This window comes from Narcine bancroftii, chromosome 6 (genome assembly GCF_036971445.1).
Source record: "Narcine bancroftii isolate sNarBan1 chromosome 6, sNarBan1.hap1, whole genome shotgun sequence".
In the NCBI taxonomy this organism is placed as follows: Eukaryota; Metazoa; Chordata; class Chondrichthyes; order Torpediniformes; family Narcinidae; genus Narcine; species Narcine bancroftii.
Window position 1 is genome coordinate 206,671,830 of NC_091474.1, and position 24,876 is coordinate 206,696,705.

The 24,876-nt window shown below is 41.1% G+C and overlaps 1 protein-coding gene across 1 annotated transcript in view; it reads left to right on the forward strand.

Annotated features, from left to right (window-relative positions):
- The window catches only part of mdn1 (midasin AAA ATPase 1), a 228,121-nt gene that overhangs the window by 95,789 nt on the left and 107,456 nt on the right, over positions 1 to 24,876 (forward strand). Inside the window, exons 52-59 of the mRNA XM_069887323.1 lie at positions 6,462 to 6,583; positions 10,653 to 10,786; positions 12,045 to 12,199; positions 13,141 to 13,261; positions 17,054 to 17,264; positions 19,146 to 19,371; positions 21,219 to 21,345; positions 23,974 to 24,144. Of these exons, the coding sequence (XP_069743424.1) occupies positions 6,462 to 6,583; positions 10,653 to 10,786; positions 12,045 to 12,199; positions 13,141 to 13,261; positions 17,054 to 17,264; positions 19,146 to 19,371; positions 21,219 to 21,345; positions 23,974 to 24,144 (1,267 nt within the window). The remainder of the gene's footprint in view (positions 1 to 6,461; positions 6,584 to 10,652; positions 10,787 to 12,044; positions 12,200 to 13,140; positions 13,262 to 17,053; positions 17,265 to 19,145; positions 19,372 to 21,218; positions 21,346 to 23,973; positions 24,145 to 24,876) is intronic.

The window sequence follows — 24,876 nt, forward strand, 5'->3', positions numbered from 1 at the left end:
AAGAAACTTGTTGGGGGTCAATTATTTGAGCCGTAAGCTCAGTGTATGTTCCCAAAGACCCAGATCTTTTCCTTTTCATTGCAAAATGAGAAGTGTAGTTTTGTTCATTTGCATGTTAGACTCTATCTGCTATTCCTGAACTGAAGTGAATACATCTGTGTATTTGGGTTGATGGATGACAAGTGTGTGCTACATCAGATCAGAGCATTAGCCATCTTCAATAAGAAATACTGTATATTTTGGCATATAAGTCAACCCTCCTTTTTCAGCCTCATTTTAAGGGTTTTATGGGGTATCCAGCATATAATTCAACCCCAATTTTCTGGCTGCCTGAGATGCCCCATTGACTGGCATATAAGTCGATACCCAAAGCTCGCAATGCCTGAGTTGGATCCTTGACTGGCGTGTACGTCGACCCCCGTAGATTGCGTGGATTGATCTGCTGGGCGTTGGTGAAGGTGATTGCTGTCATTGAAGGTCCATCGACCCAGTGCACGTGATGAAAATATGAAGCTGGAGCAGCAGCTGCACTACTACTGAAAGAACACACAATCAGACGGGTTGAGCCCAGTGAGCAGAAAAACTGGTTTATTGCTGGCTGCCGGCTGGACTTATACTCCTAGCCCAGACCTAGCTGAGAACCGCGCTGGGGGGGGCGCCGACGTCACTCGGGCGTCACATGGTCCCCCAGCGCGGGCTTCTGAGCCCGGTGCTGAGAAGGGGGTTGTGAGGTGCGTTGATGAACGCACCGGGCAGTGCCAGCGGTGCGCCATAGACCAGCTCAGCTGATGACGCCTGCAGATCCTCCTTGGGCGTGGAGCAGATGCCCAGGAGCACCCAAGGCAGTTCTCCACCCAGTCGTGACCGATGAGTCAGGCCATAAGTGCCGACTTAAGGTGGGCGACCCAACCATGCAACAGCGCTCGGGAGCAGGAGTCCGTGGTGGCGTCCTGCATCGGGATCGCCTTGGGCCAACAAGTGGTGCGGTCTACCACCGTGAACAGGTAACAGTTGCCCCGGGAAACTGGTATGGGCCCGACTATGTCCACGTGGCTGAACTGTTCCCGGACGTGCTCGAACTCTTGCACAGGCGCCCTGGTGTGCCGTTGCACCTTAGACATCTGGCAGTGGGTGCATGTTCTGGCCCAGCCTGCAATCTGCTTCCGCAGCCCATGCCAGATGAACCGCTCTGCCACCTTACGGACCGTGGACTTGATGGATAGGTGCGAAAGGTCGTGGATGCGATGGAAGACTTGCCTGCATCACTGCTGGGGAACCACTGGCTGCGGGGTGCCCATGGAGACATCACACAAGAGGGTGCCTTCGCCGCTAGGAGTCGGGAGGTCTTGAAACCGCAGGCCTGTGATGGTAATCCTGAAGGCTCGCATCTCCTCATCGGACCTCTGGTCCCGGGCAAGCTGGTCGAAGTCGAGGCTGGGTGTCAGCGAGCAAATGGCCGGTCGTGAGAGTGCATCGGCGACCACGTTGTCCTTTCCTGCCTTGTGCCGAATGTTGGTGGTAAACTCTGACACGAAGCAGAGGTGACGCTGCTGGCGGGCTGATCAGGGATCCTTTGCCATCGCGAGCTTTTGGGTGAGGGGTTTATGGTCAGTGAAGATGGTAAAAGTTCTCCCCTCCAAGAAATAGCGGAAATGCTGCACTGCCAGGTACATACCCAGTAACTCACGGTCAAAAGTGCTTAACTTGCGCTCTGGTGGGTGGAGAAGCTGGCTGAAGAATGCCACCGGCTTCCATTGTCCCATTCACCTGCTCCAGGACGACGGCTGTGGCATAGGCGTCGAGGCTGTCCGGGCGTGGGAACTCCCTGATAGTGGCGACCTTCACAGCAGTGGGCATGGCTCCTTCGGCCGTGATGGTATGGCCCAGGAACTGCATGGACTCTTTCCCGAACTGGCACTTGGCCTGGTTGATGGTATGGCCGAAATCGGCCAGCCGGGAGAAGAGGACGTGCAGGTGGGCCTTGTGTTGCGCCCGATCCCTGCTTGCAACGAGGATGCCGTCCAAGTAAATGAAGATGAAATCCAGGTCCCTGCCTATTGAGTCCATGAGGCGCGGGAAGGTCTGAGTGGCGTTCTTTAGCCCGAACGGCATGCGAAGGAATTCGAACAAGCCGAAGGGGGTGATGATGGCCGTCTTGGGTGTGTCCTCAGGGTGCACCAGGATTTGGTGATAACCGTGCACCAGGTCAACCTTGGAGAAAATCTTTGCACCGTGCAGGTTGGCCGTAAAGTCCTGGGTGTGAGGCATGGGGTAACAGTCAGGAACTGTCACCTCGTTGCCGTTGATAGTCTCCACAGGGGCGCCAGCTCCCGGTGGCTTTCGGGACCAGGTGGAGCGGCGAGGCTCATGGGCTTGTCAGGCAGAAGCCGGTGTGCATCGGTGGACCTTGGATGGGGATGTGGTGGAACACCCCGTGGCCGTGGATGAGGAGGAAATCTGCATCCAGGATGGCGGTTGGAAGCGATGAGACAGTGAACCTCCACGAGAACTTTCTCCGGCCGATCTGGAAGTGGACTGTCTTGTTCCCATATGTCCGGATCTCTGTTGCGTTGGCCGCACGGAGGGGAGGTCCTCGAGGTCGGTTCTTGGACTCGATGGCCGTTGTCGGGATGACGCTGATCTGGCCCCTAGTGTCGACGAGGAAGCGCCGGCCACTGACTGAGTCCTGTAGGTAGAGGAGGCTGTGTCCTTGGCCATCCACTGCAGCCATTAACAGCGGCCGGCCTGCTCATTTCCCTGGAATGAGCAGGGCTGACAACACGTCCGAGCCGCAGCTCCCCATTGCTGGTGATAGAAACAGAGGCCCGGAGCGGATGCCGTGCCCTTGTTATGCTCTTGGTGGCCCCTGCAGGGGCCGGGTGTTCTACCGCAGTGCTAGGGGCAGGCTTGGCGTGGTCATGCCCGTGCCTCGTGACCTGCTGGACTGCTGAGCCCTCCGGGAATCGCTCGAGCCATAGCACTTGGGCCTCCTGAGCAACCTTCCTCAGGTCAGAAAAGCTCTCTTGGACGCCGGATGTCGTCAGGCAGATGATTGAGGAAAATTCACTCAAAGAGTGGGCTGTTGGGTGTGATCACCCATGAGCAGTCTCGTCCATCAGTTCCACTGGGGACCAGTTCCACTGGGGACCTGTCCCCCAAGGTGTTGAGGTACTCATCTGAACAGCATGCTGATGCCTGGATAGCCTGAGGGATCTAGTGAGCACTCAATTGATGGTCCCGTATTTGTTTTGGGCGGGTGGGTGCTGAACGAGGTGTAGCACACATTTGGCAGTGGCTTGGTCCAGGGCAGCGACCACATGGTAGAATTTGGTCGTGTTGGACGAAATCTGGCGGAGGTAAAACTGGACCTCCACGTGGCCGAACCAGGTCTCCGGCTCCTGAACCCAGAAGTCAGGCAGCTTGACAGCTATAGCACTGATCCCAGGTTCGCTCATGTTGGGTTCAAAGACGTTTGAACCAGTCGGGTTCACCAATTGTAGCGGCAGCTACACTGCTACTGAAAGAACACACAACCAGACTGGTTAAGCTCAGTGAGCAGAAAAACTGTTTTTTTGCTGGCTGCCGGCTGGACTTGTACTCCCATCGTGGACCTGGCTGAGAACCACGCTGGGGGGCACCGACGTCACTCGGGCATCATGTGGACCCCCAGCGTGAGCTTCTGAGCCCAGTGCTGAGAAGGGGAAAACCCCAACGGCGCCATTTTGGCCAGCTGCCCCGCTGCATGGATTACAAGCCTAGTGGCATGCTGCCACAAAGCGAGCTTTAAGTTGAAAGTGATAGAAATGGCCAAGAAAACCAACAACTGTGCAGAAAATTTGATGTGCAGGAGAAGTTGGTAAGAGATTAGAGGAAGAAAGAAGAGAGTTGAAGAAAAATACCAAAAAGGCAATGTTCTTTGAGAAAAAGAATCACTTGTTGGCCACAGTTGGAAAATCACATTGCATAATGGGTATGTGAACAGAGGCAAGGTTGCTACATTGTCACCCAAAATAAAATAAATTTTTACTGCTGTGGGCAAAGTCTCGCACAGACCTCAGTGATGATTTTGAGGCCACAGTCGGCTGGTGCATTCGTTTCATGAACAGGAAAAATCTGGTATTAGGCCAAAAAACAAAAATTGCACAAAAACTACCAGAAGATCTTGATCATAAAGTTGAAAGTTTTCACTTGTTTATTATGCATAAACAGCAGGAACACCAGTTTGTATTGTCAAATATTGGAAATATGGACGAAACCCCCTGAATTTTGCATGATAAGCAATGGAACAGTGAAATGGAAAGGTGTTAAAACTGTGGAAACCAAAAGTACAGGCCACAAAAGGACCAGGTATACTGCAGTGTTATCATGCATGGCCGACAGGACAAAGTTAAGACCCATGGTAATCTTCAAATGAAAAATTAAACCTAAAATAAAATTCCCTGCAGGTATTTTTGTGCACTTTTCATGAAAAAAGGATGGATGGATGAAAATGGTGTAAAACTATGAATAGAGAATGCGTGGAACAGGCGGCTAGGTGGTTTACGCAAAGACCGAAGTTTGTTGATCTGGGATATGTTTGGTGGCCACTTAACTAAGAAGACTAAAAGAGGAGTAGCACTACATAATACTTACATGACGGTCATCCCGGGTGGTTTGATGGCTTTATTGCAACCTCTCTATGTGTGCTTGAACAATCAGACATAAGCAGCTTTCAGGTGCTCGAACGTAGATAATGTGCTGGCAGACATGGCTGGGGGAGTGCAGCTGGCTGTGGAGAAGATGCCTTCTGTCACCTGAATGTGTCGGCTGAAGGAGAGCCGTGTCTGAATGAACGCCGGCTCCTAAGGACTGTGGCCGTAGTCATAGCTTGTTTACGGAGCATCTTGTAGCAGCACTACATGAAAATAATGGAAAAGAAATAAACAGTTGTTGGTTTGTTTTCACGAGGACAATATCTCCCTATTGATTTATCCTTTGCTCTTGATCAACGATAATTTATGACAGAATTTCTGTCGGTTTCGGTTTATCTGGTTTAAGGACGCAAAGGTTGAGAGATGCTCGTGTAGAACTCTCCAGAATGTAAAAATCAATATGAAAGATGAATTGCAACTAACAAGCCTTCCTCATTCTCTATAACACGACACCAAATTGTGGCCGGCACGGGACTACGGGCTCTTGATGTCCTGTGCCGGCCGCCCCAGCCCAGTAGACCCGCACTGGAGGGCTGTTGAGCAGTGGGAGGGTGGCTGTCGGCAGTGGGTCACCAGCTGACTGTCAACAGCCCGCCCGCTGCTAGGCACCTGAAAGCTGCTAGCTGCTTTGCCTTGCTGCTTTCAGATGCCTGGGGGAGCGCTCCGAGTCGGAGAATATACCTTCCCGAGGAAGGTTAGGTAAGTGTTCCTCGGGACCGGGTTCGCCACCTTCAGGTAGCCTCTCGACAGCCGCATTCGGGTATTTTAGCCGGCTTTACATTCAGGTATTCTGGCCACCTGAAAGCACTTCTGGGCTAGAGTGCGTGTGCACGAGGACTAGAATACATGAATGTCGTGCAGAAAAGTCATTTAGAAAAGGCGGGGCAATATGTGCTGCATCATTTGATATCCTGTGTAACTTGGTGCTCAAGGTATGGGACAAAGTTAGAGACGATGATAAAATCTTTTAAAAAGTGTGTTATCTCTTTGCAATTGATGGCACAGAGATAATTTATTGTGGGACACTGATGACGAAGCTGAAACTGCCTCATTAGATACAGACTGGGACCCATATATGACTGTTTAAATCGTGAGAGTATGGATGTGCTTGCCTCAATCTTTGCTTCAGATGATGATCGCGAGAATGATTTTGAGGGTTCTAAATATGTTGTTGTCTTTAAACAATGATAGTGATTTTGAAGGGTGCTAATTGTGTTGTTTTCAATAAAAATGTCAATGAAAATCTGTGGCACTTGGGTTTTTATTGGTTTTCAAGGGTTGATTTGTATGCCAAATCAATTTTTATACGCCGGATTAGCATAGATTGGATTTTGAGTTGAATTTAAGGTCTCAAAAGTAGAAGTCGACCCCCATTTTTTTTTTAGTTTCATGACTCAGCTTGTACTTCAAAATATACGGTAACAACCACCCCTTCGTGGACAGGGTAAATTTCATGTGATCTTCCAAGCCCCAGATACCTCCAGAATTGTATTGCAGTTTTTCGTGCAAGAGCATATCAGACTGGGTAATCTGCAGTGAATGACAGACTTTTTAGGTCTCTAAAGCTTTTCCTCTGAGAAGGAGGATATCAGGAGAATAATGAACTATTTTACAATTTGAGTATAGCTCGACACTCATCAGGTTAAAGATTATTTGATTGAAGAGCTACTTTACTACATTATTGAACAGAAATTGAAACTTTTTGTGAACCAGTGTAAAATGGCAGTCTATGTACTGTTAGTTTATGCTAAACTTTGTTAAATTTTATAGGATTACATTTTTAATGAATAGAGAAGAAAAAGGGTATATGGAGAAGATTATGCTGGCTTCTGAAACGACAAAAAAATCGGGGAAACGCAGTGCTTTGAGGACATCCATTGCTTTTCATAAAGGTAACAGAAACTATATGAAGGAAGAAAATGGAATTTTGCGCCTCAAGATGTTTTCTTTGCCATCTGCTCTGCAAGTAAATACATGAAAAAAATCTTCAGTAATTTCTGAGCATTACTCCTATTATTATTGATAGAATTGATATTGGGCCGGGAGCATGACGAATGGGTCGGGGGGGGGGGGGGGTGTGTGGTGCATCTCATTAAACGTTTGGACCATATCACCAAATCTGAATCTCATTCACTGCCAATTGGAGAACTGGATAAAGAAATGCTTTAAAGATCTGTGTTAACGTGATGATGAAATAAACACCCTGTATCCAGCTCACATAACAGTGAAGGTTGATTTGAATGAACAATGACAGAAACATAAAGATCCAGTTCAGAGATCCTGAGAACTCTAGTTCGAGTAGCCTCAGTGCATAACACATCATCGCTAGGGGCGGGACCCCCGAAATTGCTGGGGAGGGAAAATTCCTGGAAATTTGGACTGCCATGTGAAAGGCCCATTGAAATAAACATAAAATGTTTGGTAAAATATTCATTTTGACTGAATTAATATGACTGATCTTAGAGAAAGTGGTAACCATCTGGATAATATTATTGTAGTTTCATTAAATGAAGCTGCAAAATTTTCATTAGAGCTTTTTAATGTTCTTAGTTATGGTACATAGATATCTAAATTGTTCTTTCATTATTTCAAAATGGAAATTAGAGTATAAAATAAAAGGGCCTTTTAATGGTAATAATTCTCTCTTATGTAAATTAAGTTTATAGCCAGCAAACTTGCTAAAATGTGTAAGTAACGACAACAGGTATGGAATCGAGGTCTCTGGGCTAGACACAAAAAGTAATAGATCATCTTCATATAAAGATGATCTATGTTCAATTGTCCCTCTAAATTACCCCTTAAGATCTTAATATGTTTGTAAAGCAAACATATTAAGTGGTTCCACTGCTAGATCAAAAAGCAAGGTGCTTAGAGGACAACCCTGACTAGTTCCTCGGTGTAATTTTAAAAAAAACTTAAGTTGTTGGAAATTAATGCGGATTTAAGCTATTGGGCATGCATACAATCTTTATCCTTTGAATAAAAACTGGGCCAAATTAAATCTTGCTAGGGTAGTGAACAGATATTCCCATTTTACAATATCAAATGCCTTTTCAGTGTCTGAAGAGAGAATGCATTCATTACAATGAATCCATGAATATTATGAGAATATCTATTTTTCATAAATCTAGTTTGATCTATATTAATTATTCTAGTCAGAATATTCTCTAATCTGTGAGCCAAGATCTTTGATAAGATCTTAATGTTGACATTCAGTCAGGAGATATGTCTATAGGATTCACAATCCTCTGGATCCTTCCTTTTTTTTTTTAAAGATCACTGAAATTGAAGCATCACTAAATGAAGGAGGCAACTTTCCTTCTTGAAATGATTCATTCACTAGTAAATTTAATTGTGAAGCAAGTTCTTTAGAAGATAATTTATAAAACTCAACCAAAAAGCCATCATGACCCGGAGATTTGCCTGATTGTAAAGAAGATATTGCCTTTTGCAATTCCTCTTGTGATATTGGAGCTTCAAAACTTTCCTGGTTTTCATGAGAAAGAGTAGGTAAATTCAAATGATCTTTAAAAAAAATCCTTCAAGTCGTGTTCATCATTAAACTCAGAAGAATACAGTTTAATATAGAAATCTCTAAAAACCATTTATTGTAAAGTAATCTGTGGTTGTTGAAAGATCAGAGAGATGTATCCTATTAATTTATTTTTTTTAGCCAAAATTCCTTTCAATTGAGTTGCTAATAATTTACTAGATTTCTGCCCATGAGTATAGAATTGACTTTTAGTCCTTAGTGTCTTTTGTTCAATTCTTCTGTTATATAACTCTGGATCTTTATTTTGCAAAATTGTAAATCAGTCTGTTTGATCTGATTAATCAAATCATTTATTCTTTCTTTCCTAATCTTATTTATACTAGCTTTATATGAAATAATTTGACCTCATAAGTAGGCTTTCATTGTATCCCATTCTATCAAATTGGAAATTTGTGGAGTTGAATTAACAGCAAAGAAAAATATTTTTTCTAGAAAAATCAAAAAATCTTTATCATTAAGTAGTGTTAGATTGCCATTTTTTTTAGTCACTGGAATATTGGGAAATTCTAAATTTAAAATCACTGGAGCATGATCTGAAATAACTATATATTGATATTCACAAATTCTGATCATGGTAATCAATTGATTATCTATTAAAACTAATTGATCCTCGAAAAAGAACAATGTAGACGGGGGGGGGGGGGTGGGGAAGAAAGAATAATCTCTATTAGTGGGATTCAAAATCTCCATATATCTGAGACTCCCATATTGGATAAGAGGGATTGAATTACCATTGCCATTTTGGTAGGATTAACAGATCTATTCAAAGAGCAGTCTAACATTGTACCTTAACAACAATTAAAATCCCGACCTAGGATTAATGAATATTGAGATGAATCCGATAATAGACTAAAAAAAATTTCAAAGCAAGTCGGTTCATTCACATTTGGAGCATATCTATTAGCTAATACAAACAATTTGTTATGTAATTTCCTAGTAAGGACAATGTAATGCCCCATTATATCTGTAGTAATATTGTCTAGAATAAATGAATATTTTGATGAATTAATATGGAGTCCCCCGTAATCTTATCTACTGAAGAGGAGTGATAATATTGATCTGCCCAATTGAACATTAGCCTTTTTTTATCGGACTTTTTAATGTGTTTCTTGGGGGAAAAAAAAGTAATATCGGCCTTCAAGTGTTTGATACGAGCAAGTACCCTACTTTGTTTTATAGGTCCATTTAACCCTTTGTCATTCCACGATATGATTTTACTGGGTGACATTATCCAAAGGATTTTTTGGTGTAAGCAGCAGTAAATAGATACTTGTAGCATGCTTCATCTTTACTCCAGAGGCCACTGCCCTGGCTCCATGCTGCAAAGCAACACAAAAAAATATGAAATATCAATAGCAACCTTGTACCTGAATAACCCAAACAAAATCCTCCCTTCCAACCCTCCCATACGTGAAGGTCACCAAACAAATTTGTGACCAGCTCAAAATAACTTACAAACACTATCGCCTCCACTGTTGATGTCACTGCTTGTAATGAAATCCATGCAATGTAGAAAAATCTCTTGACCTCTATTTGTAATTCTCAATCTTGCCGGAGAGAGAAATGCAGGCATAATCATTCTTGTAGAGCTCTGTCGTTACCTCATTATAAACTCTACGAAAAGCGACCACTTCAGGGCAAAAGCCCTCTACAAATTGTTCTTGATGTGTTTGGTCTTTCTTAGATTGAGCCATTCTCAAAATTTGTTCCTTTTTTTGAAAATAGTGAAACCGAAGTATCACTGATCTCGGGTGCCCCGAAGTAAGCTTTGGAGATAGAGAGCGGTGTGCTCTATCCAATACTAAATCTTTCCCGACAAGTTTGGCCCCAAACAATTCAGTGAGTAAATCAGTGGGTTAACCCGAGGATATGAATATTATTGTAACAACTCTGTCTTTCAAGGTTTAAAATCCGTGCTTTAATTTTTTTTATTTTCTGCCATCAAAACTTGATTTTGCTACTCTAATTTATTTAATCTAGTTTCATAGAAATCCAATCACCTTCCAGTGCAGACAAATGTTCTTCAATCTGTGACATGGATTTCAGCACTGTGTCTAATTTCTTTTCACTCTCCTTAGTCCAGCTTTCAGAGTTTTGTTGATCATTTTAATAGCCATTCCAAAAGTCAAGGGAGTATCTGGTTCAGTCTCAGATTCTTCCTCCATTTCTTCTTCATCTTTTTCCTTCATGGTTTTGACTTTGGGTACTTTTGTTCCTCTTTTTGGCATGACATAACTCCTGGTGGTATTTGCAGATATTAGGATCAAAAATTAACTGATTTGGTTAATTAAAAGTGAGTTTAAAAAGTTGGGAATTAATAAAAGTTAGACAGAGCTCACAACTGTACCTCCTCATTTCTTAGTCACCAACTGGAACCCATTTAAAAATTTTAATGCTTCACTTTTAAGGGATGCTGAATTTTGAAAATCTGCCTCACCCATCCTTGGCTCATCTTGCTGCTTTCTTTGAAGTTTGGGATGCCTATGTGATACAGTGCATCAAGTCTCAGTTTTATCACTTAGAAGATGATATCTTCCATGAAGTAAGTGTTACTAATAGTTTTGTCTTGTGTGTTGTGTTTATTTGTATTTTTGCTTGTAGGTATATAATATGCAAATGAAACAACAAACGGGATCTTGAGTAATTGGCGTATAGCTAATTACCATATTTGAGCTCAGTTTTGGTTTCGCCAATGGGTCAATCTGTCATGGGTGGTAAACAGTGTTAAAGCAGCATTGTATTGCCATGTGCAGAAGTTCTGTCGTAAAAAGAATGTAAGTTGTACATAGTAATATTTTGAATTTATATTTAGGATTTCAATCTGGATAAGTGTGAGGTGATGCATTTTGGAAGGCTGAGTATAGGGTTAATGGTTGGTTGCTTAAGAGTGTGGATGAACAGAGGGACCTTGGGGTCCAAATCCATGCATCCCTCAAGGTCGCTGCACAGGTTGATAGGAAAGTTAAGAAGGCCTATGGAATGCTGGGATTCATTAATGGGAGAATTGAATTCAGGAGTAGAGAGGTCATGTTACAACTACAAATCTTTGGTCAGACCACACAAAGTATTGTGTTCAGTTCTGGTCACCTCATTATAGGAAGCATGTGGAAGCTATGGAGATGGTGCAAAGGAGATTTACCAGGATGTTGCCTGGATTGGGAAACGAGCCTTATGAGGCAAGGTTAGCAAAACTAGGACTTTTCACTTTGGAGAGTAGAAGGATGAGAGGAGACTTGAGAGGCATAGATAGGGTGGGCAACCAGGAGCAGCAAGCACCAGAGGACATCTGTACAAAGTGAAAGAAGGGAAGTTTAGGGGAGACATCGAGAGTAATTTTTTTTAACGCAGGCAGAATGCTTTGCGAGGGATGGTGGTGGAGGCTGAAGCAGGGGAAGTTGAGAGACTCAGACATATGGATAAAAAAGAAAATAAAGGGTTATGGGGTAAGGAGGCTTTAGTTTTTGTTTGGAAGGAATATATGGGTCGGTACAACATCAAGGGCCGAAGGGCCAGTACAGCACTGTATGGTTCTATAATTAAATGGCAAAATATGTATTTCAGGGACAGAGGTCCACTTTGTTCTATTCCTCTGTGCTGAGAATAAGAAAACTGCCAGATGCCAGACAATCCTGTAACTGATACTGTTAAAATATTGCAAGAGATTCAGTTGGAATATTTGAATAGTTAAAGTGCATTGAGAACAATTTTTCAGAAACAAGACTGAGAAATTGCATTTCTGTCCCCAGCCTCTACAGTTGCAAATTCTTTAGTGGCATTAACAACTTTCTTGTGTTATTTAGATGCTGTGCAATACTTTGTGGAGAGATCGATTCTGGGTGGTTTCCGACAGAGCTGGTTCAGATTCTGAAGGCATAGCACTGTTGTCACTCCACTGGCACTGGGTCATGAAACACCTCCTGAAGGATCATCTCCAACAGTTGTCTCGTGTTTCTCAGTAAGAATAATTTGTATCTACCAGTTTGATCCTTGGACTGTACAGATTTTTTTTTAAAGACATGCAGCATGGTAACAGGCCCTTTCAGCCCATTTGCATGCTGTTCAATTGACCTACAACCCCCATATGTTTTGAACAGTGGGAGGAAACCAGAGCACATCCACGCAGACATAGAGAGAATGTATAAGCTCTTTACAGACGATGCGGATTCTAATTAAAAAATAAATTATTTTATTTCCCGATTGCTGCCGCTGTTATTGCGTTATGCTAACCGCTATGCTGACCGTCCCACCAGGAATTCCATATTGAAGTTGACGTTCTGTCTTTGAATTGAACTACTGCAGATTTGCTTATTTAACTCTCTGAGTTGAATCTAGTAATTGCTCAAACAACATTTTTTATATGCATGCTTACCAATATTTGCCTATAACAAGACACACCAAAATTAAAGATTTGTGGAGCAAGTGAGAGGCAATGAATAATTTAAAAAAAAATAAATAAAGTTTGCTTGCTTCTGGTCTGGCCATGATATATGTTCAGTTGAAGAACTATTAAACCAATGTGACAGTATTGCCTTGAAAATTTGGAAAACTACAATATGAAATGTTCAATGGAAGGTATTTCTGTAGATTCTGGTACATGCAGGGAGTTGTTAACACAGGCATTTTAGAACATGCTCAAGTTTGGGTTTTGTACCTCCTCAGGTCAAAGATCCAAAAATTTTGTTTATCGGATCAGCCCTGCTTCTAAGTTAGAAAAATAGATCTGCTACTAGAATTTCCCAATCCCTCGTTTCTCTTCACAGCCACAATCATTATTTATTTATTTTACCAAACTGAAATATATTGCTCTAGTATTCAAGAATTTAATTATTTAAAATGTTCCAGAATGACCGAACATTATAACTGGTTGATTTATAGCACTGTTTATTTTTAAATTAGAATTTCTCAAGAAATTCACACCATTTCAGCTAATCTTCAAAGTCACCTCGCTAGTCCAATTGGAGTAACGTTCGGTGTAAAGAAATTGCAGAAATCACTGGGTTATCCACCTCCATTCAAGGTCAGTGAAATTTAACATTTAAGTTGTTTTTGTTCATTTGGTATCTGTGAGAAATGACTCAATTACAATAGTTCAGTCCGCACCCAGAGTTGTAAATAGTATACTAAAATTCTTTCCAACATTGCCAGTAAATCTGGAAAACAGCATGCCATTTGAAATTCTGAAATAATAGGCAAAGTCCATGTCAGTTATCCAGAACTCTTGCCCACAACCTTTTTGTGATGTTCCAAAGGAAACTCAAGAACTTGAAAAGAGACGATAAAAAAAATAGGCTATGAAGAGATTGAGACTACCTGTATTGCACTTGCAGAGTATCTGACTCAATGGACCAAGGACCATTGCTCAATGCTGTGACATTGCTGATGCACTCAAATTTCAAAAGTTCTTGATAAAGTAGAATGGAGCATGGTTTGCATAAACGATGCTATTCAATCAGCAAAAAAAATTGAGGAAAATAAAAGAAAAAAATAAATCAGAATAAACTAATAGATAAAAAATACATAAGTTTAAAAATAGTAAATGTTCTCTGAAGTAATACAAACCTTTGAAGGTGGGAGCAAATATTCAGCCAGCAGAACTCCTTGATCATGCTTTGCTCATAGCAGTTATTTGAATAAAATTGTGTGAAACAGCAATGGTGTCACCCAGGTTGAAGAGCTGGTTGATGCCGCTCACCATTGAGATGACTCTCTTAAAGTGTCTCCTTATCCCTGCTTTGTTAGAGTTGCCTTGCTCACAGACTTTATCTGAAAACTTTGTGGGGGGGGGTGGGGTTAATTATCTATAATGTTACTGTTCGTCATTTGGGTGGCTCTGTGGAGGGGGAGGAACCTGCAGATGCAGTGATGGTTGAATGTTTTCAAAGAATGCAACAGAAAATGAAATGCTTTAAGATTTATGTATTCATCCAAGTAAAGTTTGTTTGGTTTAAGTATAGTATTTTTGTCTTTTAAACAATTTATTCTTAATGCAGGTGTATTTGTCTGGCATTGTAAGACTAAGTTTCAGGTCATCGGAAAATACACTTAACTGGCCTCTACCAATTCCCATGGGTGCCGGATCCAGGGGTTTTACTGTATTACCTATTTACCTTGATCAAAGTGTCCAGTTGTCAGACTTGTACACTTATATGTCCACAGTCTTCTGGGATAGAGAACATTTCTACTCAAACCTAGATGTCTGACTTCCTTATTCTATTTGGGATTTCCAGCAAAACAAAACTGTTTTTCAGTATCCCCTTTGGCTCTAGCTCCAACATTCTGGATTTAATTTTCTAAATGCTATTGAATATGGACACGTCCAATCCAATCTTCCATTTTGAGATCATCTGTGTGACCCAGAGATCTGTCAAATGATATATTAGGGCTGCTTCATCCACCTGTGACGAACTTGTCAACTCACCTGGTCCATCTCCGATAATGCTCTCCACTTCCTGGATCTCTCTGTCCCCATTTCGGGAGACAAGCTTTCCATTGACGTGTACTATGAACCCTCGAACTCCCACAACTGCCTCGAACTCCCACAACTGCCTCGACACTTCCTCACACCCTGTTCCCTGCAAGGATTCTATCCCCTTCTGTCAATTTTCTGTCTCCGCTTCATATGTTCCCAAGATGATGTCTCCCAGTCCAGGTCTTCCAAAAGTTATATATGTGGTATAAAAAAAAATCCCCCTCGTCCCCCTCCCCCTCCCCCCAAATTCTAAAAGAAACAAAAAGAAACAAAAAGGACTGGAGAAGGTCAAGAAAAGAAATGAAAAACATAGTTTTTAAATAATATAGTAGTGCCAAGGGTTACCAAGAGAGGGAGTTTACAGAGAGCTTATTAAACATTCATTGTGTAAATGTGGGCACCAAATCTTCCAAAATATCAGATCTTTTGAAATATCTGCTGCCTTCCACAAATGTGACTTCACCACCACCACTATCAACTCATCTTTAACCTGCATCTCCTCCATTTCCCACTCATCTGCCTTGGTCCCCTCTGCCCCCAGGTGCAACAAATATAGAACCCCCCTCATCCTCACCTTCCATCCTACCAGCCTCTGCATCCAACACATTATCAGCCAGAATTTCCGGCACAAACTACAGATACTACAGGATCCCACCACCAGACACATTTTTCCTTTTCCTCCCCTCTCAGCCACAGGAGATGCAACACTTGCACCTACCCCTCCCTCACCACGGTCTGGGGCACCAAACAGGCCTTTCAGGTGAAGCAACATTTCACTTGTACATCCACAGGACTTATTTACTGCATCCAGTGCTCACTTTGTGGCCTTCTTTACATTGGAGAGGCCAGTTGCATATTGTGAAATTGCTTCTACTCCATTTGCCACAACAGAGACCTCCCAGTAGCCAACCATTTCAATTCTGAGTCACACTCCCAAACTTGTCTCTATCTATGGCAGTATGGACTATCCCATTCTGACCACTGCAGATTGGAGGAACAACACCTTATTTTCCATCTGGGCACTCTCCAGCCATTGACTTCTCTGCTTTCTGTTAAACTTGCTTGCCTTCTTTCCCCTCTCCTTTTCCAGTCTTTTCAGTTCTCCCCTCCCTTCTCCTTTATCCACCCAGCCATCCCTCCTCCCCTGATCACTGTTGTCCCCTCCTTCCTTTCTCCACCTATCATCTCCTGCCTTTACCAGCAATACCCCCCCGCCCCCCCCATCTTTTGTTCAGATGACTGCCAGCATTCTCTCATACATTGATGAACAGCTCAAGCCCAAAACGTTGGCTATGTATTTTTTTTAACCTTTGCTACATACGTTTGACCTTCTGAGCTTCTCCAGCATTTTTTGTTTTTCTGTCAAATGAAACTGGGCGGTACCACCTTTTGGGCAGTCATATTGGATATTGAGGTGGAAAGTGTGTACACTAGTTTAGTTTCATTAAGGTCCTGTGCAATCAATCACCTGCATTTGTCCCTCCTTGCAATAGATGGAGTACATTAATGTGATTCATGTGCAAGCACATCTTTAACTCTTGGTGCATTACTTCCCATTTTAATTTTGTATTATTATAAATCGAATCAACAGTCATTTTTCCACATTATATTCCAATTACTGTTGTCTTGCTCACTTGCTTGATCTTGCATTTTGTTTTTGTCCTTTGCTTTTCCAACTGGCTTTAGTATCATCAGTCAATTTGAATCCATGCCATCTATGCCTTGATTTATCAGGGATGCAACTGAAATAATGAAATTAAATGAGAAACCTGGTGGTAGTAGTAGTTCCATATACAGGTGCAATACAATTTTCTGGGAGATCTCTGCAGGTCAGGTAGCATCCATGGAAGGTAGATGAGTCAACGTTTCATGCTGAAATCTTTCATTAGGAATAGCACAGCATGCTGTATCTCCTCCACTACTCCCGCAATGTTGTTTGGTTGAAAACTAAACACTGATAGGTCTGGTTCAGATTGTGAGTTTATGTGAAATAAATGGCTATCATAAGGATGAGATGATTTAAAATAAGAAGCTGACGCTCAATTTTGGAGTAGATGGAAATGATGGTGTAGTCCCAAATGTTTCCTTGCAGCAATAATTTGTAGGCATAATGTCATAAAGGTAGATTTTATGAATTGGAAATGCATGTGAAATCGTAATTTCAATTTGTACAGAAAAGGAAAATTCAAGGGACTTATTAATGTGTTGTTCTGCTTAAAGGATGATTGTAGTGGCAGATTCTTAGATGATGTGGAAGGATAAATGTTATAAAGTTGGCTTGAAGGGAATTATATGGTACAAGACACTTAATGCTCTTTGAAAATGTTTTTTCCTCTTTAGGTTGAATCTGTTGTGGAATGCACATCTAATCTCAGGACATTAAGTTCTGTCATGGATGTTCTGAGTCTGAGACCAAAAATGACAGACTTGGGCTGGAAGGAGCAACTTTGTAGAATAAAAGCAGTTAACACTGACTGGAATATTAAGAAGGATTTGCTGTTGGCTTGGGGTCAAGTACTTCGAGCAAATTACCATGCAGGATCTGACGCTGGTATGTTTTAATTTTGGGAAAAATAATCCAAGTGACTGTCTTGGGATAATGTTAGAATCCATTCATTGATTTGATCATGTAGTAGAATCCCAAGATTAATTAAAGATCATTAAGTTTGTATGTGGTTATGCAGTATGTGAAATTTTCTTGACTAGATTTGGGGTCATCAGTGCATTTGAAGCCTACAGTTGGTGGCAGTCATTCACTTCCTCAATTTTAACATTTGATGTTCCTGAGCTACTTTCCATTGGCTGATTCGACAAGAAAACAGATTAATAAAGCTTAACTGAACAGACTGACAATTTATAACACATTCAATGCTGAACAATATTGGCCTTCAGTTTTCTTGAATTCAGTTTTGGGTAAAATGAGCAAAGCCTGTATTTGCTACTTCAAATAGCTTCACTCGTGAACTGTGTTGTTTGAAATGATGCTCTCACCCCACCAGCATCCCCCAACTGCCAAGGTTTACCCCAGTCGCAAGATTTCATCTTGTCAATATTGTACTGGTCCAGCTTATTATTTGGCATTCAGAGTTTTAGTGAATATAATACAAAACTTAATCTGCAAACTCTCTGTATTAAGTTTGAGTTCAGTAGAGATCTATTGTACTTGTCAGATTGCTAACTGAGGTTCCCAGTTTTTAAATTTAATTTTGAGTTGACCCCCTGCTTGTCATTGTGTTCTTCAAATTAATTGTCAGTTTAAAAAAAAATGTTATTGAATAAGAGTTGAGTTCTATTGCTGAACTTTTCATCTGTAACTGACCATTATGGCAACAGAGCATGTCTATAATTAGCTGTCCATTCATTTAATCTCTTTTATGACCTGACTCTGGGTATTTTCTCCCACTCTCTGCGCTTTTCCTCTCCTTGCCATAGTTCATTGGCTGACCTTTAAAATCCTCCACTTTGCATTATTATTCCAATTCCAAGCCTCTTCCTTGTACTTTCTCTGTTCTACCTTTCTAAACTTTAGCCTTGACTGCAGGTTAAATTCATAATTTTTTGCCTTGGTTTAATCTACTTCAAGCCTTTGACTTCTCGTGGAATGTCAAATTCTCATGGAAGCATCCATTCTCTGCTTATCATGTTCTTCCAAAAGATCCTCCTTCGTGACCACTTTAGACCCTTAACTTCTCTCCTATTTCATGTTTGAAATCCAAAGCTCTTTCATAAATTATCTTGCATGATTTTCTTTTTGATTTGTTTACCCTTGAATCAAATTCAAAGCTGTCTTTATGGTTACATCTTGGAATGATTTACTATTTTCTTTGTTCTTCAAACTTGTATGTTATTTCTACTCACTGCAAGGAATGATCTGCAAATATTTTTCATATCTTTGTAATGAAAACAAAAACAATAAAAGTCAATTACTTCAGATATTAGAAATATGAAATAAATCCAGAAACTGATGAAGGATTCTGGACTTTTTCTTTCCATTTTTCTGGGGAGTTTTTTTTCCTGTTTAACTTTTGTTTTCCATTTTTCTGTTTTATGTCTTTTGTTATTGTGTTTGGAGGTTCAAGGTGATAAACCAGTCCATTACAAGAGTTCATTTTTGTCCGTAAATTTCCCTTGAGTGTCCAAACTTTAAAGATGACATCTTCCTACATTTACTACACAGTGACCTGATATTCATAGCATTTCATGGAGGGGAGAGGATAATTGTGAATGAGAAAATCAGAAGTATGAGTCAGAAACTTGTGTTTTTAAATTGATTTCAAGCAGTTTTGAAGCATATTTTGGCTGATGGAGAACAGAGTTGGTTTCAACTGAGTCCATTACTAGCTGAGAAAATAAATACATATGTTTATTTCAAGTTATTTATTTCCTATTAGTTGATATTAAATACCTGTGACATAAATCTCTGTTATTACAGATGAAATATGGCCTGTGATAAACTCATTAACTTCTGTGATGAAATCGCAAGGTCTTCTCAATTCTGCAGACTCAGAAAGCATTGAGCCCAGTTCACCTCAACTGGATGTGGCTTCTTTGGATCTATTACAGAGTAATGTTCAACTGTGGCCGACAGTAGATTATTTGGCACTACTCTGCAAGTTTAAAGTACTGGCAGACCTCATGGATCTATCGTTAATGCCTGGGTAAGCAAAAACAAAAATTATTCCCACAAAGTTGAAGGCAGTTTTGTTGCAGAAAGGAGGAGAATACAAATAGAGGAACAGGCTATTTAACCTGTCAAGTCTGTTTCTATATTCCATGAGATCACATTTAATCTGTTTCTTTACTCCTTAGCAATTGAGACAAACAATCGACCCGGTATAATTTGCTATGTATCATCCACAAGAGTAGGTGAAAGTGTGTTTTCCTTCACTTGTGAAATTCCAACCTCTGATTTTAAAACTGCACATTGCTTGCTTTATTGCAAATTATATATTGACCCTTCTGTTACAGTCCAATTATATTTCTGTGGAATCCCTGATTTTCCAAACCCAAATTTTAAGTTGTTGGTGGTTCGCTCCCCAATATGAAATATCGCTTTTTAAAGTCAGTCACCTTTCTGTGCTAAAATTAGAGACTAGTTTTAGGATTTCTCAAGGTTGGACTTGCATCATCATTTCTAATTTGCATCCCAGAGATTTGTTTTAAATAGCGGGATAACAGTAGAACATTTCTGCTAAGATTTTAATAATAATGATAATGTCCTCGGTTCGTTTCCACAATGCTTTGGCTTTTACAAAGTGGGTGTGCGTAGTCCTCCACCTGCCACTGACTAGTGAAAGACCAATTTTTGACAATAATTTAGTTGAACTGAAGAATTTGAAGTCTTGAAAGTGGTATTGGCAGAGATTCAGCCATGTCTGTCTTGTCTTTGGTTATATCTTTGATCATTATGGTTTGACTTTATGTCTCTATTTCATGAATAGTATTTTAAAATGTACAATTGTAAAGTTTCTTCATGCTGTATTTGTGTCGTACACATAAAATGTTTATGTCAAAGTTTTACTACAAAGTAAATCTGGAAGCTTGGAGTAATAACCATATAACCGTTTACAGCACGGAAACAGGCCATGTCGGCCCTTCAAGTCCGTACCGGTTCACTTGAACAACTCCACTAGCTCCTCCGCAAACTCCTGAGGAAGCAGAGGCTTTCTTCATGATGCCATTGGTGTGTTGGTTCCAGGAAAGATCTTCCGAGATAGTGACTCCCAAGAACCTACATAAGGGGGAATTTTTTTAGGACTGAGATGAGGAAAAATTTCTTCTCTCAGAGAGTGGTAAATGTGTGGAATTCTTTGCCACAGGAAGTAGTTGAGGCCGCTTCTCTGTCAATATTTAAGTGTAGGTTACGATATTTACATTTCAGTTTAAATGGCTTAAAACAATTGGCATGTTTTCAAGCCTTGTGAAAGCTTCAGTCTACAGGTTCGTTAACTTTTTTTGTTTTCTTTAATGCCAAAGTTAATATGTAGATCTATGTACCCAAAGTATATGTAAATAATACCTTTGCTTTTCTACATAGAAGCAGTGCTCATTGTTACATCTATAATTGGAATACAAATTTAAAAAAATGCACTGTTCCCCTCTCTTTGAAAGCAGTTAGGGAGTTCTGTGAAAGCCTCTCACTGATTTTCCCACTCTGTAATAACTGTTGCTCTCAAACTCTTGCCCTGCCCCTTCCTCCCTCACCACTCCCCCACAACTTTTTTTTATTTAGGTGCCCAACTGTCATTTTGCTTATACCTTGGCAAAGGGCTCAGGCCCGAGACGTTGGTTATCCTTTCCTGCCTTTAGATGCTGCGTGATCGGATTTTCTCCAGCACTTCTGTGTATTACACTCAACCCAAGTGTCTGCGGACTTTGCTGTTTAACTAAAAATGTGCACACATCAAATTTTGTAGGCTTGCTTTAAGATTTAAGAGCAATACACTTTTTAAATAAAACTTGTATGTGATTAAAATTGATTTTTCTTATTAATTATCTTTTACAGAACTAGAGTTAAACCAGATAAGTTGAAGGTGTGTGCAGAACTACGTCAGTTAGTGACATTCTGCATAAAATCAACTCCAGCCGGTGCTCAAGGTCTTCGAGAATTTTGGTATTTGATACAAACAGAGGTGAGCAGAAAGTTCAAATTCCCCCTCCAAATGCTTGGATATACTGTATTTTCACTCACATAATGCGCACGCATATAACACACAGAAAATCATAAATTGAATAAAAATATTTTCATATAGTGTGCACACGCATTTACCGCGCAGGTGTAATATTCTACATTTTGACTTACAAGAGCCATTTGCACTTACTTGGAACATGAGACAAAGCACATTCCATGGTCCAACTATCCTTCACAGTTAATCTCCCACAATTAACACCCAATCAACTTCTCTCAGAAATGTCAATCATCCATTAGATAAATGATATCCTCCTGCAACATATTAACAAGCTTTGGAGAGGAATCAATTAAATCGAAGACAGGCTTCAGAGTTGAAGCAGGATTTTAATTCTGTCATGATTTAAAAAGCGTTTCCTTAAAGCCTACCTTGTTAAAGATAGTGTGCAATTGAGAATTTTATGGTAATGAGGGTGATTAAACAAATGCCATAAGGTAGAATTAGAGGCCCTTGATATGTTAATCTCCTCCCTCAGGAGCTTCGCGGACGAAGATTTATGGAGGGGGTAAAGGTCCATGTCAGCTGCAGGCTCGTTTGTGGCTGACAAGTCCGATGCGGGACAGGCAGACACGGTTGCAGAGGCTGCAGGGGAAAATTGGTTGGTTGGGGTTGGGTTTTGGATTTTTCCTCCTTTGCCTTTTGTCAGTGAGGTGGGCTCTGCGGTCTTCTTCAAAGGAGGTTGCTGCCCGCCAAACTGTGAGGCGCCAAGATGCACGGTTTGAGGCGATATCAGCCCACTGGCGGTGGTCAATGTGGCAGGCACCAAGAGATTTCTTTAGGTAGTCCTTGTACCTTTTCTTTGGTGCACCTCTGTCACGGTGGCCAGTGGAGAGCTCGCCATATAACACGATCTTGGGAAGGTGATGGTCCTCCATTCTGGAGACGTGACCCATCCAGCGCAGCTGGATCTTCAGCAGCGTGGACTCGATGCTGTCGACCTCTGCCATCTCGAGTACTTCGACGTTAGGGATGAAAGCGCTCCAATGGATGTTGAGGATGGAGCGGAGACAACGCTGGTGGAAGCGTTCTAGGAGCCGTAGGTGATGCCGGGAGAGGACCCATGATTCGGAGCCGAACAGGAGTGTGGGTATGACAACGGCTCTGTATACGCTTATCATTGTGCAGTGCCCAAGCCAGAATATCCTGCTTCTCTTAATACAATGACACCCAGGCCAAGAGAATATTCCCAAGATCAAAATTTCCCATGCCTGGTATAAATTGTGCGTGTTCTTTTAATGCCATGGCCGCTATCAATTGTGCACTTTCTTTCAACATATAAAAATATGTGTCTTGTATGTTTTTTTTTAAAAAAAAAAGGTAATTGTATTTTGTTGACCCCAAACAAAAACTGCTGCAACTGCCTTGCTACTGAGATGGGATGATACAATTACCAATTTGAATTTGGAAGGCTGAACTTGCTGCTAAGTATTGAGGGCTCATTCTGCAAAGCCCCGTAAGGAAGCAGGGCCATGTACAATGTAATATGGTATTCTGGGTAAGATGGAGCAATCCACAAGACAGCTGAAATGGACTTTGACAGCAAGCAACCTAGCTCTGTTAAATGTCAAACAGAAACATTAAAAAGCGATTACATCAAAATGTAATCGTTCTTAAGTATTTCTTAAATATTTCAAAATTGTATACATGAATTGTTATGGGATATGTTAGAATAGTTATGGGTAAAATATGTCTTTAAAAGGGATTGTGGGGCTTTAGTTTAGGTTGCACTTCACAAACAGAGTAACATTTCTCAAAAGTCATCTTATTTAAAATGCAAGAACTTTGCTGAAGTGAGACATTGTGTCACCAGTGGCATTGCAGAGAGAATGGAACTGCTTTGGAGAGTACTTCAAAAGGAGGTGCAAATGGAACATAATGTTGATCATGTCCAGGCTCAAATACTGATAAGTTCTTTTGAAAGTTGGGTTTGGAGCCTTGGGAGAGGTCATTTGTTTTGTACAAACAGAGAGGAGAAAAAAAATGAATGATTTCTCTTTTGGAGAGAGAGTGGGGGGGAGTCAGCTCAATAGCAGCAGTTGAGGCTGCAAAATGGCAAGCTGGCAGGCTTGTTGAAAAATCCCAATTTGAAAACGGGTTGTGAGTTCAGAGTTCAGCCTGTTCAAAACCCTTGTAATCTTTACAAGAGGAAATGGCTGGCTAAAGTGTTTCTCCTGAAATAAGGGAAACGAGAGGAACTCTGGTGACCTGGAAGAAGAGGTTATCATTTGGAAAACCCATGATGGGGCAAGTTTCTTCGGCAAGACACTGTTATTATGTTTAAAAAAAAATTAAAAGCAACTTTTGTTTAAGTAACCATTGTCTTGAAGAATTTCTATTGCTGCTGGGTTTTGGAGTCCTCTGGGCTCGTAACAGAACGCAAAAAATTAGTTCCCAAAAGAGTTGCTGAACGTTAATAGGATGGTGGTATTCATGTCACTCTCCTTGCTTGAGGAAAATTCTTTACTGAAGATATGTTTTCACTCATTTTTGAAAAATAACAATTGATAAAAGTCGTGAACATTTTACTTGTAATTGTTTGCACATGTATTCTAAAATAACTTTGCATTCCAGCTTTCTTCTGAAGAATTAAATGTGCTATGTTTTGGACTGATGTCAGCTGTGTTTGGAGCATTTTGGACTAGTTCTGTGTCGACCGATCCTGACTATTGGCTAACGTGGAAGCCCCCAACGTCTGTAGAAAATGGTGGGCTGGTGGAAGGTTTCACAGATAAATCCTTAAAGGTTTGTCTTTTTTCTCTTTATAAAAATTTTAAATTTGGACGTACAACAGAGTAACAGGGCCATTTCAGCCCAATGGCAACCAATTAATCTGCAGCCCCATGTACATTTCGAATGATAGGAGGAAACTGGAGCCTCTAGGGAAAACCCACACAGACATGGGGACAACGTACCAACCCCTTGCAGACAGTGTGGGATTCGAACCCCAGTCTTGGTCGCTGGCACTGTAACAGCATCGCACTAACCGCTACACCAACTGTGTCTTCATAAATAATCATTCTCTGGAGGCTGTGGCTTTGATAATTTGCATCCTTTCAAAATGTTTCACAGACGCCTTGGTATGTGGCTAGATAATGTTTGAATTAATTATTCTTAATCAGTCTGAAAATATTCTGTGGTGTTATGAGAAGCTGAACTGTCTTGTTCAGCTGGTAGATGTGAAATGGCATTTCTTGCTCTAATGAATTTGTTTTGTGGATGACATTGGCTATTACCTCCACTTTTTTCCCTTTTGATTTCCAGTTCTGGCAACTTTCACCTCATCACCATGCACATCAGCATTATTTTAACTCTTCACTCTGTTAATGATTTGTTTCTGTTCTTTACACCCCACTTAGTTTAGCATTTGCTTAATTAATATGCCTTCCCCTTGTTCCCTGTTACAAAGACTGCTCAGTATAACATCTACAGCATCACCAACTTCAAAATTTCTCCCAGCGGAAATTCTAATGTGTG